This window comes from Aegilops tauschii, chromosome 3 (genome assembly GCF_002575655.3).
Source record: "Aegilops tauschii subsp. strangulata cultivar AL8/78 chromosome 3, Aet v6.0, whole genome shotgun sequence".
NCBI lineage: Eukaryota > Viridiplantae > Streptophyta > Magnoliopsida > Poales > Poaceae > Aegilops > Aegilops tauschii.
The window spans coordinates 292,916,793-292,935,395 of NC_053037.3; the positions used below are offsets into that span (position 1 = coordinate 292,916,793).

General features: G+C 47.9%; 1 protein-coding gene across 1 annotated transcript; it reads right to left on the bottom strand.

Moving 5' to 3' along the window:
* Positions 1–1,426: 1,426 nt before the first annotated feature.
* Positions 1,427–7,156, bottom strand: LOC109744414 (calcineurin B-like protein 9). Its single transcript, XM_020303530.3, has 9 exons — positions 6,935–7,156; positions 6,566–6,842; positions 6,363–6,445; positions 2,883–2,942; positions 2,627–2,735; positions 2,486–2,538; positions 2,302–2,382; positions 2,067–2,179; positions 1,427–1,911 (listed from the first exon to the last, which is right to left on the bottom strand). The coding sequence occupies exons 1-9, from the start codon at positions 6,968–6,970 to the stop codon at positions 1,857–1,859; spliced, it is 867 nt and encodes a 288-aa protein (XP_020159119.1). The 5' UTR covers positions 6,971–7,156; the 3' UTR covers positions 1,427–1,856.
* Between the last annotated feature and the right edge of the window lie 11,447 nt (positions 7,157–18,603).

Sequence of the window (18,603 nt, forward strand, 5' to 3'; positions counted from 1 at the left end):
TAGTTTTTACACTATAATAGAAATAATGCATAATGAATAACCATACCGTGATCCTTTTTTAGATGGGAATCAAACTATGGTTGAATGGTTAGAAGGTTGGTTGTACGTGCAGCCCATCAGGATGATTCTTTTCACCATAATGCTGGCATTTGGTGATTGGTGTGAGTTCGCTTTCTGCAGGGAGTGAAGCACTCGATATGATGTGCAATCTCTTATCCCAGTCAAAGAAAATTACTTTACTTCACATCAATGATTAGCACTAGAAAAATATGATGTGAAACACTTGATATGATGTGCAATCTTATCCCAGTTGAAGAACAGATGAAGAACTGTCCTTGCATAATCCAAGGAACATCAAAGGCTTGAAATCTTATAAAACAAGTCTACTTACTACTGCCTCCGTCTCACGACACTTATTTTGTGACGGAAGGAATCTATACCTACTAATAAAAGAAATAGATATTCTTAGTCCGTCATGCTATTTTATGAAAAACTCCTTAATGTTTCTGACATTAAACCCGCAGTACATATTAAATGCTTTTTAAAATACTCATATCTTCTAAACCGTAACTCTAAATTTAACCTGTTGTATATGAAATTTGATTAGAAAAATAAATAGAATCTGAATATGATGTTATTTTATCTGTTAACAATTTAAAATATACTATGTAGGCTGCAATGTTAATCGCCACACCAACGGTTCCTCGCCTCTGGCTATCAACCTGTCGCGTCGTTTACCATCTCTGGCGGAGGTACGATCCTCTACCTTTTCTTGGTAGGTGCGGTGCCAACATCAGCAAACGACCCAGTAGCCAACCAGTGCGCCACCATCGGCCTGTTAGACGACGCGCACACAACCTTTGTTGAGTCGCTCCTCCCTGTAGGCGCCGAGTTCTGGCCACATCAAGACGAGCCGCAGTCCGCATCGTTCTCCGCCGCCTGAAATGGGGTCGGCCTGTTGGACGATGCGCACCATAAGATCGTTTGTTTTTGTCGTTTTTCTTTACTCACCCGTAAAAACACCTCATCCCGAACATGACATGAATAAATGCATGATCACTTGCTCGTTTCTTTGTACGGATTAAATCTGCATGCAAGCCATGTTGAAATAAAACTCCCGTGGAATCTTAAACTACGCTTTTATAAGTTAAGACCATTTTTGTTTGGGTCATAGCTACAAATTCTCAGATTATAGACCATCTTTTATAAATTAAGAGCGTGTGGTATTTTTTTTCTTCCGTTGCAACGCACGGGCCTTTTTGCTAGTACTGTATATATATGTTCCTACCACGGACTGGATGATTGGTCCATGAAACAACATTAGGTAGATTGTTCAGCAGTATTTTGCTGCTACCGCCAAGCAAAAACATGCGTCTCCGGAAGGTTTCTGACCCAAAAAAAAAGAGAGAAAAACAACAACCAAAGCTAATATGATAGAATGTATAGAATTCATAAGATAGTCTGTTAGGCGGGAAGGCACTCGAACAAACTAACTGCTGATTCCAGAACTGGCTGGCACTTCCGGTGCCTTGTCTGAATTCCCTTGTACAAGCCCGAGCATATATGTACAGTTTACCCTGAGCTTCTCTGAGCTAAAGGAGTGATGTATGTACAGCTCTGAAAATACCAGTTTGAGCTCATGATCGTTGCTTCATTTCTAAGTTGCCGTCGTGGTCCTTGGTTCGGCGCCGATTCAGTTCTCTGATGACAGACACAATCAACAGTCACCGATGGCAATTTTCTTCACTAGGTGGTTATGAGTATTCTGTTTCTCAGGAAACCCGATATTCAACAAGACAGCTGACAGATATAATATGCTGCCAACTTGTCGCCGTCATGAACGAATCTTGCACTCTTTAGTCTTCAACTGCCGTGTTGAAGACAAAACTAGGAAAAGATGTTGTGATGTCCCTGAATTATATGACATGGAGAAGAAATCAGTAAAGTAAACAAATCTATTCTTTGAAGAACAATGACAAGAAATCTCTGGATAGCTATAACACATGCTGGCTGTAATTTACAAAACAACAATTGCAGTTAATTGGCTGTAGCTTTCAAACTCAAACCTTAGATAGGGTAGGGTCATGTTCTTTAACAGATTAGGGTGGCGCAATACAAATTCCTTCCATTCTTCTTGGCTGATTTTCCCATCCCTATCTGTATCAGCGTCTTCAAACGTCTGAAACGTCAAGTCAATACTTACATCTACTGAAATTTTTCTGAAACTGAAAGTGAAACCATGCATCCACACAAGATGATTAAGAAAATTTACCAGAGATGGCCAAGCAAGTTATTGTTTACCTTATCTATGATGGCCTCAAGAAGCTCGTCAGACAATTTCATATCAGATTCATTCAAAATGGCAATAACCATTTGCATAACCTAAAAAAACAGGCATGCCAATGGATCATCTTGCCGAGGATCAGCTTAAAATGAGAATTACATCCATAATAGATATAAAAATAGAACATGATAATGAACTAACCTCTTCACGCTCAATAAATCCGGTTTGCCTCAAATCATACAGCTTAAATGCAACTGAAAAAGAAAACAGAAAGAGAGCAGCCCCTTTAAATATCTCATCACATTAATATGGGCAGGTGATTTCAGCAGGAACCGTACTTACAATTAATCTTATCCTCCACAGGTGAACATGGATGGAAGACACTGAGAGCATGAATAAACTCATCAAACTCTATTACTCCATTCTTCTTTTCATCAAACAAATCAAAAACCTGGATTACAGAGAACAACTTTAGCTGTGTGTTCTATTTCTAGCAACATCTGATGTGAATAATTCCATAATAACAAGAACAAGAATTCAGAAATTTGTGTAAATAATGAACTTCGCAGCATTTAAAGATAGAAAAATGATGACTCACCCTATCAATAAAAAGATTCTGCCCGCTAGGAGTCTTGAATAATGCTAGCTGCAGTTCTTCCTAAACAATATTTCAACAGATGAAACAGATAAGAGGAAAAAAAAATCGACAGTTCCAATCATACTAGTATTCGAGAAGATAGGACATTCAAACTTTGCTTATTACTCACGATGTTCTTAAGACACAAGTATTTTTTATCCCAAGACGTTATATGTGCACGGATAACTGACTTGCACACCAGTCAAGTAAATGCAAAAATTACGACAGTGTTAGCTTAATAAAAAACTTAGTGTTATGGCCGGTTTAGCTAGGCCCACCGGGCAATCTTAGCCCACAAGTTATCTTAGATTAATTCTTATGCAAGTTATCTTAGGTTAATTCTTATGCAAGTTATCTAGGTTATAAATATAGGCTGTAAGACTCTTTTTGGAATCAAGCAATAAGAAGAATATTATCTCTATTGCCCGGCTCCCAGAGGAGCCGGAACCCTAGCCGCCGCCGCCATCCTCCTTCCTCGCGACGGCGCCAACGCGCCGGAGCTCGCGTCCTCGCCCTCAATCTCCGCTGTTCTGCCCTTATAACCTAAGGAGTAGAGCCGGTAGGAACCCTAGTCCTACCAATTTGGTATCAGGTACCCGGGTTTCGACCATGTCTTCACCGCCACCACCACCGCCGCTGCCCCTTACCACCACCACCGCCGCCGCGTCATCTCCGATCGCCACGGGGCAGCTGGCCCTTCCGTCGGCGCCGCTGGATCTCATCTCCGGCGCGCCCACCGGCCTGCTGCCGCCCCCCGTCACCACTACGCCGCCAGCTCCATCGACTCTCCCGGCCCAATACTCCCCGGAGGCCATGGCCGGTGTCCTCAACGACCTGGTCGTCGCGGTCCAGGGCATCCGGCTTTACCTGGCCAGCCCGTACGGGCCGTCACCGCCGCTCCCGCCGCCCGTGCCCTCCGGACCGCCGGCTCTTCCGTGGTACTCGGTGCCCGCGGCCCTCGCCGGAGGATACCCGGCGCTACCGCCGCCATCCGCTCTAGAGCCGGCCTGGCCGCAGCGGGCCGCGCCAGCGCTTGCGGCGCCACCCGCGGCTGCCCCGCCCGCCCCAGCCCCGTGGCTGGTCTGGCCCGCGCCGGTTCCGTCCGTGCCGGCTGCGCCGGCTCCACCGAGCGGGCCACCGGCGGCCGCGGCGCCCCTCTGGCACTTGGCGCCGGCGCCCTCAGCGGCTCCGTGGCCGCTACAGCAGACGCCGCAGGCGGGGGCCACCGGCCCTCTGCAGCCGCCGTTCTCCGCGCCGGCCTGCACCGGGCTGCCGCTGCTGACGTTCCCGACGGGCCACCCCGGCGGGTCCACTCCGGCCGCGAGCCCTCTGTGGTATTTACAGCCGCCGTCCCCCGCGGCCACCGACGCGCCGGCCCACCCTCCGCCACCGACGCTGCAACCACCGGCGCCGCCCCTGCCCAGCTCGAGGGCACCCTCGCCGACCGGCCTCCCGATCCGTCAGGTCCGGTTCCCGCCCTCCCCGTCGCCACTTCCAGCGTGGGCAGCTGCGTCTTCGCCTTCGCCGGTCTACACCACGGCTCGGGAGCAGCCGACCCCGTTTCCGCAGCTCGGCGGGCCATCTGGCTCCGCGGGTCCCTATCCGGAGTACTCCGACCAGGCTCCACCCGCCTCGCTGCTCCGCACCTCCGAGCCAGCTCGACACGGCGCTCCGACCCAGACACCGCCGCGATTCGCCAAGATCGACTTCGCCACTTATGACGGCACGGAGGATCCCCTCAACTGGCTCAACCAGTGTGACCAGTTCTTCCGCGGGCAGCGAACACTCGCTTCGGAGCGGACCTGGCTTGCCTCTTATCACCTCCGCGGCGCAGCCCAGACCTGGTACTACGCCCTCGAGCAGGACGAGGGCCGCATGCCCCCTTGGGAGCGCTTCCGCGAGCTCTGCCTCCTTCGCTTTGGGCCTCCGGTTCGCGGGAGCCGTCTGGCGGAGCTCGGCCGTCTTCCCTTCACCTCCACGGTGCAGGACTACGCCGACCGTTTTCAGGCCCTGGCATGCCATGCGTCGGGTGTGACGGCGCAGCAGCGGGCCGACCTCTTTGTCGGTGGACTTCCGGATCACATCCGCGTGGACGTGGAGCTTCGGGGACCCCAGGATCTCCAGTCGGCCATGTACTACGCCCGCGCGTTCGAGCGCCGCGCGGTGGCCATCCAGCAGGAATCACCGTCCCGGACCGCTGGGTCGCTACCCGTGCCGAATTCCGGCAGGCTTCTGCGGCACCCCTTGCCGCGACCGCGGCGCGCCCGTTCCGCCGGCTCACCTCAGCCGAGATACTCGAGCGTCGCCGCCAAGGGTTGTGCTTCAACTGCGACGAGCCCTACACGCCCGGCCACGCCTGCCCGCGACTCTTCTACCTGGAGGTTGCAGACTACATTCCGGAGGACGCCGTCGCCACCGACCTGGCCGCCCCAACTGTCGAGAAGGTGTTTGACGCGGGTTGATCAGCTCGAGGAGTTCAGCAAGCGCTTCCCCACCTTACAGCTCGAGGACGAGCTGTTTGTGCAGGCGGGGAGAAGTGTTATGGCCGGTTTAGCTAGGCCCACCGGGCAATCTTAGCCCACAAGTTATCTTAGATTAATTCTTATGCAAGTTATCTTAGGTTAATTCTTATGCAAGTTATCTAGGTTATAAATATAGGCTGTAAGACTCTTTTTGGAATCAAGCAATAAGAAGAATATTATCTCTATTGCCCGGCTCCCAGAGGAGCCGGAACCCTAGCCGCCTCTAACCCTAGCCGCCGGCGCCATCCTCCTTCCTCGCGACAGCGCCAACGCGCCGGAGCTCGCGTCCTCGCCCTCAATCTCCGCTGTTCTGCCCTTATAACCTAAGGAGTAGAGCCGGTAGGAACCCTAGTCCTACCACTTATACGCACTCCATACTTCACCAATCACCATTATGTTGGATCACTTGGGATGACACAAGAAGGAACACGACAACCACACATACAGAGATGCAGGCTTTAAGGTTGAAGGTGCACATGGAAGCCACACAACTTGCTAACCTGGAAAAAATTCCATGTGCTGTCAAACCAATTTTATAACACTCCCATGTGCACTGGTCATGTCTGGATACGTTAGCAGTTGGCACAACACTTCGTGATCAGATACTAAGTTGCACATCACACTGGCGTCCAAAAAAAAAAATGGTTGCGCATCGCACTCTTGTAACCAAATACTCCTAAACGATCATCTCTATATATCAAAGTGTCACTATCCATGCGGCCAATAAAACCTATTCCCTTCAGGCTGAAGCCTACAAGCAGAACCCAATTACCCACGGGATAGAACACGGCTTGAGGTTCTAAAAACATATAAACTGCTCCCTGTACTGAAAAGAAGAGCGAGAAGCAAGCAATTCAACACTAATTTACTGATCGGAAGAAGCGCCAGATGTAAGAACTGAAGCGGTTTTTTGAGGTACCTTGTGGATGAGCCCGTCGTCGATAATGGAGCAGCTGATCTTCTTGTAGAGCTCAAACAGCGCCTCCACCTCGTTCACCGAGACTTCGTTCAATTTCATCAAAAGGAAAAGAAAGAGAGGGAGGGAGAACTGGATCAAACGACATTGCAAAGAACGGCAGGTAAGAACTAAGAACCCGGAAGGGGGAAGAGGGATTTAAGTACAGCAACGGGACTCCTCGGCGAGGCGAGCAAGGTTGCCGAAGTCGAGGGAGATGCAGCCTGGCCCGACGCGGCGGCGGAACAGGTGGTGGCTCTTCTTCTTGGCCGTGAGGATGTACGAAGCAGAGGGTTCTCTGCGCAGGCGCGAGGAGGAGGACGACGAAGGGCAGATGTCGGCGAGGCAGTCGGTGAGGACGAAGAAGACGGCCTCGGCGACGGCAACGAATGGCAAGAAGGCGGCGCAGAGCCGCTCCCCCACCGTCAGCGAGCTCCCCGACCTCTGCGGACGAACATGGGAAATCGCAGCTCATAAAAGACATTCGGATTTCGTCCGTCCAAGGCAGAGGAAGAAGGCGGGAAGCGCAAGCGCACCACGTCCCCGGAGCCGGAGGAGAAGCGCGAGTCCATGGCGGCGTACGCCACCACCCGCTCCCTCCCCTTGCTCGTTTAACGGCTCGCCCGCGTGACCGGCCGTGTCGTTTTGGGGGCTCAGGCATTGTGCTAGTTGGGGAGTTCAGTGGCAGTGTGACGCCGGCTCGCTTTCAGCTGAGATTTCCTTGCCGTAATGATCATTTCCTTCAGTTTGTGTCATGCTCGGACGCACAAACCACAACCCGCTTTTAGTTTTTCTTTCTTCTTTTCTTCTCTTCCTTTTTAGCAGTTTCTTTTCTTCTCTTCTTTGCGTGCTTTATCTGCTTTTATCGATTCGAGAATATCCTTTTTTTAACACATGTCGGACGGCCAAAAACATGACGGCGTGCGTGACACAAGGATATCGCAAGTAAAGCAGCTTTCTTAAACTTTCTTTCAAGCCTAAGGCTAAGGACATCTCCAAAGCGGACTCTCAAACCGCCTGTATCCGTCCTAATCAAGCGGTCCGGATGCATTTTGTCATTGGTCCACAGACCGGCCCCGACTCTGTTTTCTCGTAAACCGGAGGCAAATCAGCGGGATGGGGCTTTGCGGGCGCCCAGACCGCTGGCACGCACGCGTCAACACCTCGGTCCCAAGCAAAACCCTCTCACGCACGCCGACCGAGAATGCCGCTCGCGCCACGTCCGGTCTCGCACCTGTTCAATGCCAGAGCGGCATGACCGGACGACTCTCTCCGCATTCAAATAGGTTGCCCGTCCATCCGCCTGACGGCATTAAAGAAAGCACGACTGCCGAGAAACCCACTCTAGCGTCCGCATTCACACATCCTGTCACTTGGCCTAGCCGGCGCCTGCTATTTATACATGGCCAAGCCGACACGATCGGCACCGCACCATACCACACCTCCGCTCCCGATCTCCTAGTTGCACCACGTCTGCCATACCTCGAGCTCCAAAGCGTTATGCGACAGCCTCTCCATCGAACAGAAGCAGGAGCTGGCCAACTAGCAGGCTTGCCGTGCCAGTTGAATAGAGGCAAGCTTGCCGGCGAGCTCGCCGGAGGGCAGCGACGCCGACAAGAGGACGGACGAGGCATACGACGACAAGCCGGGACCACCGCCCTCGTTGGTCCATGTCGACATATCATTGGAGCATGCCCCGAGCGTGCTTCGACGTCGTATTGGCAGAAGAGCAGCAGGCTCGCCGATGTCGGCGTTCCGACATGCATAAGAGGACTAAAGATACAACCTTCGGCTCCTCGATGAGTACCGACTCGGGGAGGGGCAAAACACCGGCGAGTAGGCGAACGACTATGCCATCGCGACCATGGTTGAGAGGATCCCAGATTCCTAGTTGAGCAACAGACGTTGTACTAGTCCCGTAGCGGCGGCGAGATCTGCCGCAAGCGATGGCTGATACGTCCATTTTGCATCATGTTTTCCTACTAATATTTATATTGTTTTTGGGTCATTATTTCACTTTATGATGCAATTCTAATGCCTTTTCTCTCTTGATTTGCAAGCTTTACATGGAGAGGGAGATTACCGGGAGCTGGAGTTCTGAACCTAAAAGAGCTACAACAAAGATAACTATTCTACAAAGCTCCAAATGATCTGAAACTTCAGGATGATTTTTTATTGAATAAATAAAAAATACTGGAGCAAAGAAACACCAGAGGGGGGCCACCAGTTGCCCATAAGGCAACAGGGCCCGGCCACCCCCTGGGCGCGCCCTGATGCCTTATGGGGCCACAGCTGGCCTCCGGTGCCCATCTTCTGCTACATGAAGGGTTTTTACCTAGAACAAAATAAGAGAAGGCTTTAGGGACGAAGCGTCGGCGTCTCCAGGCGGAACCTGGGCAGGAGCACTTTTGCTCCGGCGGAGCGATTCCACCGGGAATACTTCCCTCCTGGAGGGGGAAATCGAAGCCATCGACATTACCAACGATCCTCTCATCGTGGGAGGACAAATCTTCATAAACATCTTCACCAGAACCATCTCATCTCAAACCCTAGTTCATCTCTTGTATTCGATCTTTGTCCCAAAACCTCATATTGGTACCGGTTGCTATTAGTGTTGATTACATCTTGTAGTTGATTCTAGTTGGTTTATTTGGTGGAAGATTAAATATTCAGATCCTCAAGAATATTCAATACACCTCTGATATTGAACATGAATATGATTTGTGAGTAGTTACTTCCATTCTTGAGGACATGAGAGAAGTCTTTGAAGGAAATATGCCCTAGAGGCAATAATAAAGTTGTTATTTTATATTTTCTTATTCATGATAAAGGTTTATTATTCATGCTAGAATTGTATTGATCGGAAACTTAAATACATGTGTGAATACATAAACAAATACCGTGTCCCTAGCTAGTGAGCCTCTACTAGACTAGCTCGTTGATCAAAGATGGTTAAGGTTTTCTAACCATGGACATGTGTTGTCATTTGATAACGGGATCACATCATTAGGAGAATGATGTGATGAACAAGACCCATCCGTTAGCTTAGCATAATGATCGTTCAGTTTTATTGCTATTGCTTTCTACATGTCAAATACATATTCCTTCGACTATGAGATTATGCAACTCCCGGATACCGGAGGAATACCTTGTGTGCTATCAAACGTCACAACGTAACTGGGTGATCATAAAGATGCTCTACAGGTATCTCCGAAGGTGTTTGTTGAGTTGGGATAGATCAAGATTAGGATTTGTCACTCCGAGTTTCGTAGAGGTATCTCTGGGCCCTCTCGGTAATACACATCATAAGCTTGAAAGCAAATGACTAAGAATTTAGTTACAAGGTGATGTATTACGGAACGAATAAAGAGACTTGTCAGCAACGATATTGAACTAGGTATAGAGATACCGACGATCGAATCTCGGGCAAGTAACATACCAATGGACAAAGGGAATTACGTATATTGTCATAACGGTTCGACCGATAAAGATCTTCGTAGAATATTTAGGAGCCAATATGGGCATCCAGGTTCCGCTATTGGTTATTGACCGGAGAGGTGTCTCGGTCATGTCTACATAGTTCTTGAACCCGTAGGGTCCGCACGCTTAACGTTCGTTGACGATATATATGAGTTATGTGATTTGGTGACCGAATGTTGTTCGTAGTCCTGGATGAGATCACGGACTTGACGAGGAGTCTCGAAATGGGCGAGAGGTAAAGATTGATATTAGGACGATGGTATTCGGACAACGAAAGTGTTTCGGAGGGTGCTGAGTACTTATCGGGTCACTGGAAAGGAGTTTCGGGGACCCCCGGCAAAGATATGGGCCTTATGGGCCAAGAGAGGAAACGCACCAGCCACAAGGGGCTGGTGTGCACCCCATAGCAGGCCGGCCTAAGGAGGAGAAGGAAAGGGTAAGGGAAAGGAAAGTGTGGATTAGGATTCCCACTTCCTTCCCTCTCCCCCCTCTTTCCTTCCCCCTTGGGAATACATGGCAGGGGGGCGCAGAGCAAGGCAGGGCCCCTAGGGGGGTTGGCGGCCAGCCCTAGGGCGCGCCTGGTTGCCTTCCCTCCCCTCCCACACCCTCCCACCTATATATATGTGGGGCGGGGGCTCCACACAAGGACACAACATTGTCTCAGCCGTGTGCGGCGCCCCCGTCCACCGTTTACTCCCTCGTTCATATTTTCGTAGCGCTTAGGCGATGCCCTATGGAGATCACATCACCATCACCGTCACCACACTATCGTGCTGTCGGAACTCATCTACTACCTTGCCGTCTTGCTGGATCAAGAAGGCGGAGGACGTCCCCGAGCTAAACGTGTGCAGAACGCGGAGGTGCAGTGCGTTCGATACTTGATCGGTTGGAGCGCGAAGGAAGTTCGACTATATCAACCGCGTTGTGAAACGCTTCCGCTTACGGTCTATGAGGGTACATAGACACACTCTTCCCCTCGTTGCTATGCATTTCCATGGATAGATCATTGCGTGTGCGTAGATTTTTTTGTTTTCCATACAACGATACCCAACAGTGGCATCATGAGCCAGGTCTATGCGTAGATGATATGCACGAGTAGAACACAAAGAGTTGTGGGCGGTGATAGTCATACTGCTTACCACCAATGTCTTATTTTGATTTGGCGGTATTGTGGGGTGAAGCGGCCTGGACCAACCTTACATGTCCATGCACATGAGACCAGTTCCACCGACTGACATGCAACTAGTTTTGCATAAAGGTGGCTGGCGGGTATCTGTTTCTCCTACTTTAGTTGAATCGAATTTGACTACGACCGGTCCTTGAAGAAGGTTAAAAGAACAAACTTGACAAATCACTGTTGTGGTTTTGCCGTAGGTAAGAATGGTTCTTGCTAGAAACCCGTAGCAGCCACGTAAATCTTGCAACAACAAAGTAGAGGACGTCTAACTTGTTTTTGCTGGGTATGATGTGATCTGATATGGTCAAGACATGATGTGATATACATTATTGTATGACATGATCATGTTTTGTAAGATATTAGGCAACCGGCAGGGGCCTTATGGTTGTCTCTTTATTGTATGAAATGCAAACGCCATGTAATTGTTTTACTTTATCGCTATGAGTTAGCAATAGTTGGTGAGATGACCACGACGCAATGATGGAGATCAAGGTGTCGAGCCGGTGACGATGGAAATCATGACGATGCTTTGGAGATGGAGATCAAAAGCACAATATGATGATGACCATGTCATGTCACATATTTTGATTGCATGTGATGTTTATCTTATATGCATCTTATTTTGCTTAGAACGACGGTAGCATTATAAGATGATCCCTTCACTAAATTTCAAGGTAAAAGTGTTCTCCCTGAGTATGCACCGTTGCGAAAGTTCTTCGTTTCGAGACACCACGTGATGATAGGGTGTGATAGACTCTACATTCACATACAACGGGTGTAAGACAGTTTTACACATGCAGAATACTTGGGTTAAACTTGACGAGCCTAGCATGTACAAACATGGTCTCGGAACACTGGAGACCGAAAGGTAGAACGTGAATCATATAGTAGATATGATCAACAAAGAGATGTTCACCATTGATGACTACCCCATATCACGTGATGATCGGACATGGGTTAGTTGATTTGGATCACGTATCACTTAGATGACTTGAGGGATGTCTATTTAAGTGGGAGTTCTTAAGTAATTTGATTAATTGAACTTATTTTATCATGAACTTAGTCTTGATAGTATTTGCAGACCTATGTTGTAGATCAATAGCTCGCGATATAGCTCCCCTTTTTTTGATATATTCCTAGAGAAAAATAAGTTGAAAGATGATAGTAGCAATGATGCGGACTGGGTCTGTGATCTGAGGATTATCCTCATTGTTGCACGGAAGAATTATATCCTTGATGCACCGCTGGGTGACAGACCTATTGCAGGAGCAGAAGCAGATGTTATGAATGTTTGACAAGCTCGGTATCATGACTACTTGATAGTTTAGTGCGCCATGCTTTAAGGCTTAGAACCGGGACCTCAAAAATGTTTTGAACGCCACGGAGCATATGAGATGTTCCATGAGCTGAAATTGGTATTTCAGACTCATGCTCGTGTCGAGAGGTATGAGACCTCTGACAAGTAATTTGCCTACAAGATGGAGGAGAATAGCTCAGCCAGTGAGCATGTGCTGAGAATAACTGGGTACTACAATCGCTTGAATCAAGTGGGAGTTAATCTTCCAGATAAGATAGTGATTGACAGAGTTCTATAGTCACTATCACCAAGCTACTAGAACTTCGTGATGAACTATGATATGCAAGGGATGACAAAAACGATTCCCAAGATCTTCGCAGTGCTGAAATCGATGAAGTTAGAAATCAATAAAGAGCATCAAGTGTTCATGGTTAACAAGACCACTAGTTTCAAGAAAAAGGGCGAGGGAAGGAAAGGGAACTTTAAGAAGAATGGCAAGCAAGTTGCCACTCCCGTGAAGAAGCCCAAAGCTAGAACCAAGCCTGAAACTGAGTGCTTCTACTGCGAAGGAAATGGTCACTGGAAGTGGAACTGCCCCAAAAACTTGGCGGATAAGAAGGATGGAAAAGTGAACAAAGGTATATTTGATATACATGTTATTGTGTGTATTTTACTAGTATTCGAAGTAATCCCTGGTATTTGATACCGGTTCAGTTGCTAAGATTAGTAACTCGAAACATGAGTTGCGGAGACTAGTTAAAAGCGAGGTGACGATGTGTGTTGGAGATGATTCCAAGGTTGATATGATCACCATCGCACACTCCCTCTACCTTCAGGATTAGTGTTGAACCTAAATAAATGTTATTTGTTGTTTGTGTTGAGCATGAATATGATTAGATCATGTTTATTGCAATACGGTTATTCATTTAAGTTAGAGAATAATTGTTATTCTGTTCACATGAATAAAACCTTCTATGGGCATACACCCAATGTGAATGGTTTATTGAATCTCGATCGTAGTAATACACATATTCATAATATTGATGCCAAAAGATGCAAAGTTGATAATGATAGTGCAACATACTTGTGGCACTGCCGTTTAGGTCATATTGGTGTAAAGCGCTTGAAGAAACTCCATGCAGATGGACTTTTGGAATCACTTGATTATGAACCATTTGATACTTGCGAGCCATGCCTCATGGGAAAGATGACTAAAACTCCGTTCTCCGAAACAATGGAGCGCTAATGACTTATTGGAAATAATACATATCGATGTATGCGGTCCGATGAGTGTTGAAGCACGCGGCGGGTATTGTTATTTTCTGACCTTCACAGATGATTTGAGTAGGTATGGGTATATCTACTTAATGAAACACAAGTCTGAAACATTTGAAAAGTTCAAAGAATTTTAGAATAAAGTGGAGAATCATCGTAACAAGAAAAAAAAGTTTCTACGATCTAATCACGGAGGCAAATATTTGAGATACGAGTTTGGCCTTCATATAAAACAATGTGGAATAGTTTCACAATTCACGCCACCTGGAACACCACAACGTAATGGTGTGTCCGAACGTCATAACCGTACTTTATTAGATATGGTGCGTTCTATGATGTCTCTTACCGATTTGCCAATATCGTTTTGGGGTTATGCATTAGAGACAGCCGCATTCACGTTAAATAGGGCACTGTCTATTTCCTTTGAGATGACACTGTATGAACTATGGTTTGGCAAGAAACCTAAGCTGTCATTTCTTAGAAGTTTGGGGATGTGTCGCTTATGTCAAAAGGCTTCGGCCTGATAAGCTCGAACCCAAAGCGGAGAACTGCGTCTTCATAGGATACCCTGAGGAAACCATTGGGTACACCTACTACCACAGATCCGAAGGCAAGATCTTTGTTGCTAAGAATGGATCCTTTCTAGACACTACTGCAGGATGCTGCTAACGCGACACTACGATCAGAGACCCTTCGACGAAATTGTGTGCGATGCAATAATCGCAAATGGTGGTGTAAAAAACCATCAAAAAAGGTGCAAAATGTTTGTGATGACGGATGCATCAAACACGGTTCAGATTTTGCTTGTGTGTGCGATGCAGGGCATACGGTTCAGTTCAATGAACTGTTTGTGATGAGGAAGAAGAACGGAAACGGGCAGCCAGATGAAGGCGTGTGCAATATACAGCATATAGTTCACTCGGATTAACTGTTTGTGATGAGGCAGAACAACAGAAATGAGCAGCTACATAAAGGTGTGTGCGATTGAGAGCATACGCTTCAGAAGGATTAACTGTTTGCGATTAGGCAACAGAACAGAAACAGTCAGCCAGATCAAAGTGTCTGCGATTGATCACATACACTTCACACGGATGAACTGTTTGCGATTAGTCACAACAAACAGAAACAGTTAGACAGATCAACGTGTGTGCGCTAGAAGGACATACATTCTAATAAAAAGAAGCGTGCGCGATGGTAATAACGAGCGCGCACGGTTCTTGGAACAAGACGTGTGCTGACATTGCCTATTGCGGTGCACCCTATGGTGCTAACGCCACGTATGCGACCGAGAAAGCGTGCCCACGTTACGCCGTCCGGGAATAGTGCCGCACTTAGAAAATTATGGAACCATCAATAAATTTTGAGCCTGCGTCCCGTCACATTCCAAATTGCAAACCTGTTCACACCGATCAAAACCTAAATGGCTTCCCACTTAGGAGCGTATTAGTACTCGGTTATAAATACTACTACTCCAAGATGACTGCACATTCCTCCTCAACTCCTCATCCACAAAACAAACAAGTCATTCATCATCGTTCCCTTGCGTCTGCCATGGCCAGCGTGAGTTCTGGGTCGAGAGATTGCCACCAGGGAGAGGCGAGCATGGAAGCGGAAGCACGAGACATGTCCCGCCTCACCACGAAAGCAGCCGACATGTCCCGCCGCGCGGCCATAGCAGCACAGAGGTCCCGCCGCGCCGCCGAAGCAGCATGGAGGTCCCACCATGCCGTCGATGCAGCTGACTGGTGCGGCCGCGCCGCGGAAGCAACATAGATATCCGGCCGCGCCACGGAAGCAGCAAAGATGTCCTCCCGCGCAGCTGCGGCCTAGGAAAATGTCTCGCGGGCAGGCGAGGACTCTTACAGGCGCATGCATGCGATCGTCCATAGCCAGATGGATCAGATCTCCGGCTGGGCGAGGTTGCAGGACGACATGAAAGCCTCATTTGAACAGGCTACCGGCGTCATCCGGAAACTAAGGGAGAGCAATGCGAAGCTCCAGGCCGAGCGCGATCTGCTGAGGGCGAAGATCGTCGGAAGTGCAGAGCAGGAGGAGGAGACCACTGCCTTGTTGAAGAGGACCAGCGTCGTCGTCGAGAAACTTATGGACGAGAATTACGTGCTGCGCATGAAGCGCAAAAGGCTGGTGGAGGAATCCGTGGATGCTCTCAAGCAGCATATTGAGGACAGGAAAGAGCTCATCACCCCAGAGACTAGTTCCCGTGGCCTGCAGCAACACATCAAGAAAGTAGAGATCAGCGAGCCAGATCGTTGTCTTCCTTCTTCTTTTGCCCTTGTGTATTTCGGGCGTTGCCGCATGTGGCTTTTTTAGTTATGTTCCTAAATATGTAAGACAATTATTATCCACTGTCATCGCCCTTATATTCATCATGCTTGCTATAAGTCGTAGTCGATGCTATATAGGTCCGTCGGATCTTACATGAAGATCCGTGCGAAACTTTCTTTTCTGATTTTCATTTTTCTCTCTTAAATCTCAGTCTAGTGAGACATAGCCACGCCGTGAAACAGGGGCTTGGGCGCCATTTAATGGAGACGTTGGGAGGGAGGTGCGTGGCGGATAGAGGTCAAGGGGCTCTCCTCCCGATAAGCACGCGCAGGGGTCTGATCGCACGCCTCCGGTACTCAAATAGCTACCCCGCACGGCACCTCCTAGCCAATAAAAAAAGGGATGCGTGGCGGCACGTAATTGGTAATTAGAACGCCCACGGTTTCAATAATAGTTGTGTTTCCGACTTGTAACGTGACAACACTTGTTCCAAAATGACTTTGTTGATTGTTAATGTGTGCGCCTTCACAAATCGGACAGAAAAATTACCACAACATGTTGGTGCCATGTCATGACACCATGCCAAGTTTCATGATTTTTAGGCGTGTTTTGGATTTACAGGAATTAACAAAACCAAGTTTCTCAATCTTTCCGGACGAGCCACGACGCCCAGATGTTCGAATTTCATTCCCATTTCTTGATGGGACTAGAAATTCACCCAAGGACACACATGTGATTTTTAACCAACTTTGGTGCACTGGAGCATGTGCTTATAGTTCAAATTCGAATTATGCACATTAAATGCCCAGAAATTCAATTAATGTATAAATAAGGCCAAACAAACCCGGAATAATTCCAAAATTTAGCACGATACTTCTATTTGGTCTAATCTGCCTGTGTAAAAAAAATTAGGCGGGAGAAGGCAGTGTACGTATGTCGTTTCGCACACGGAGGTGACACGTTCCCTCTCGGAACCACGAGCCTTCTTGAGAGAAGCTCCGGTTGCTTATACCAAAGCTTGTCCCAATTCAGCCAAAAAAATTACCGCAGCATGTTGGTGCCATGTCATGACACCATGCCAAGTTTCATGATTTTCAGGCATGTTTCGGATTTACATGAATTAAAAAACCAAGTTTCTCAATCTTTCCGGCCGAGCCACAACGCCCAGATGTTTGAATTTCATTCCCATTTCTTGCATGGGACCTAGAATTCACCCAAGGACACACATGTGATTTTTCAACCAACTTTGGTGCACTGGAGCATGTGCATGTAGTTCAAATTTGAATTATGCACATAAATGCATTGAAAACTCAATTAATGTATAAAATGTCCAAACGAACCCTGAAAATTTCCAAAAATTAACACAACACTCATGTTGTTCTATGTTGACACTAGGAAAATAATTGAAATCAAGAAGAGGCAACGGATATCGTTTCGTCCAGAAAGGTGAAACGTTCCCTACCGAAACCATTTCTGAGAAGCTCTGGTTTGTGAGAAGCTTATACCTAAACCTGCCCCAAATGGGACAAAAAATTTACCACGGCATGTTGATGCCACTCCATTTTAGCATGCCAAGTTTCATGAATTTCAGACGACTTTTGGATTTACTAGAATTATAAAAGCAGTACGTCAATGTTTGCCGGAGAGCCACGATGCCATGGTGTTTGAAATTTATCCCCACTTCTTGCATGGGACATAAGCATAAACCCATGGACACATATATGATTTAACAACCCATGTTGGTGCACCAGAGCATGTGCATGTAGTTTAATTTTGAATTGTGCACCTGAAATGGCTAGAAAACCAATTTAATGTGTAAAATGTCCGAACGAACCTTAAATAATTCCAATTCTTTTACAATACACATATAGTTGCATGTTCACTGCAGATAAAAGTTCTAGCAATTCAAACATCGTCCATTGCCGCTGTGACCCCATTATGTAATTCAAATCAAGATGAAAAATCAAGTAGATCCCACACAGTTTATTATCACCAACCGTGTGAGATGCAGTACAAAATATCTTGTTGCACTGTTAGTGTATAGTACGCCTATGGCTTACGCGAGAAGGTGCGTCGGTTACAGCCCACATCCGGCGTGTCAAGCACACTAGCTCGCTCCCCAAATACTCCCGCCTCTGCATCCTTCGCAATCTCGAAAATATTACTGCCTCGTAATCTTGAAAATATCTACCGCATGGAAGGTTTTAATGTTTGATAGCACACGATTAGTATGTGCGGACCATGTGCGATGTCTGTTACTCCCGCTCTGCTTTAGTCCCTTGATTCAAATTTTCAGTAGCCCCGGCATTTTACTCCCGCCTCTGCATCCCTCGCAATCTCAAAAATATCTGCTTGCCCTTGATCCAAATTTTTAGTAGCCTCCCCTTGTTACTCCCGCCTAGTAAAATTTTCAGTTGCCGTAGTATTTCCTCAAACACCACCTTGCCCCCCTCCACACACACCACACACTCCCCAAAACCTCCGCTCACACAGACACACACCACCCCCGAAACCATTTTTAGGTCGCCGCCATCGTCGCCGCCTCCATCCTCAACCTTTGCATGTGCATCGGGGAGCTCGAGGAGCCAATGGCCAAAAAGAGGTTTATCGCGGCCTTTTCGCCGGATGCCGGCGAGGTGGCCGCCGAGGTGTCCCCGTCGTCCTCCGCGGGCTCGACCCGCCGTCACCGG

Bases quoted from the DNA above. Each gene is read 5' to 3' on its own strand.
- LOC109744414 (XM_020303530.3), bottom strand. From the start codon at position 6,970: ATGGACTCGCGCTTCTCCTCCGGCTCCGGGGACGTG. The intron at 6,843-6,934 runs GTGCGCTTGCGC...GTTCGTCCGCAG, and splicing joins CCTCCGGCTCCGGGGACGTG to AGGTCGGGGAGCTCGCTGAC. The intron at 2,736-2,882 runs GTGAGTCATCAT...TCTGTAATCCAG, and splicing joins AGAATCTTTTTATTGATAGG to GTTTTTGATTTGTTTGATGA.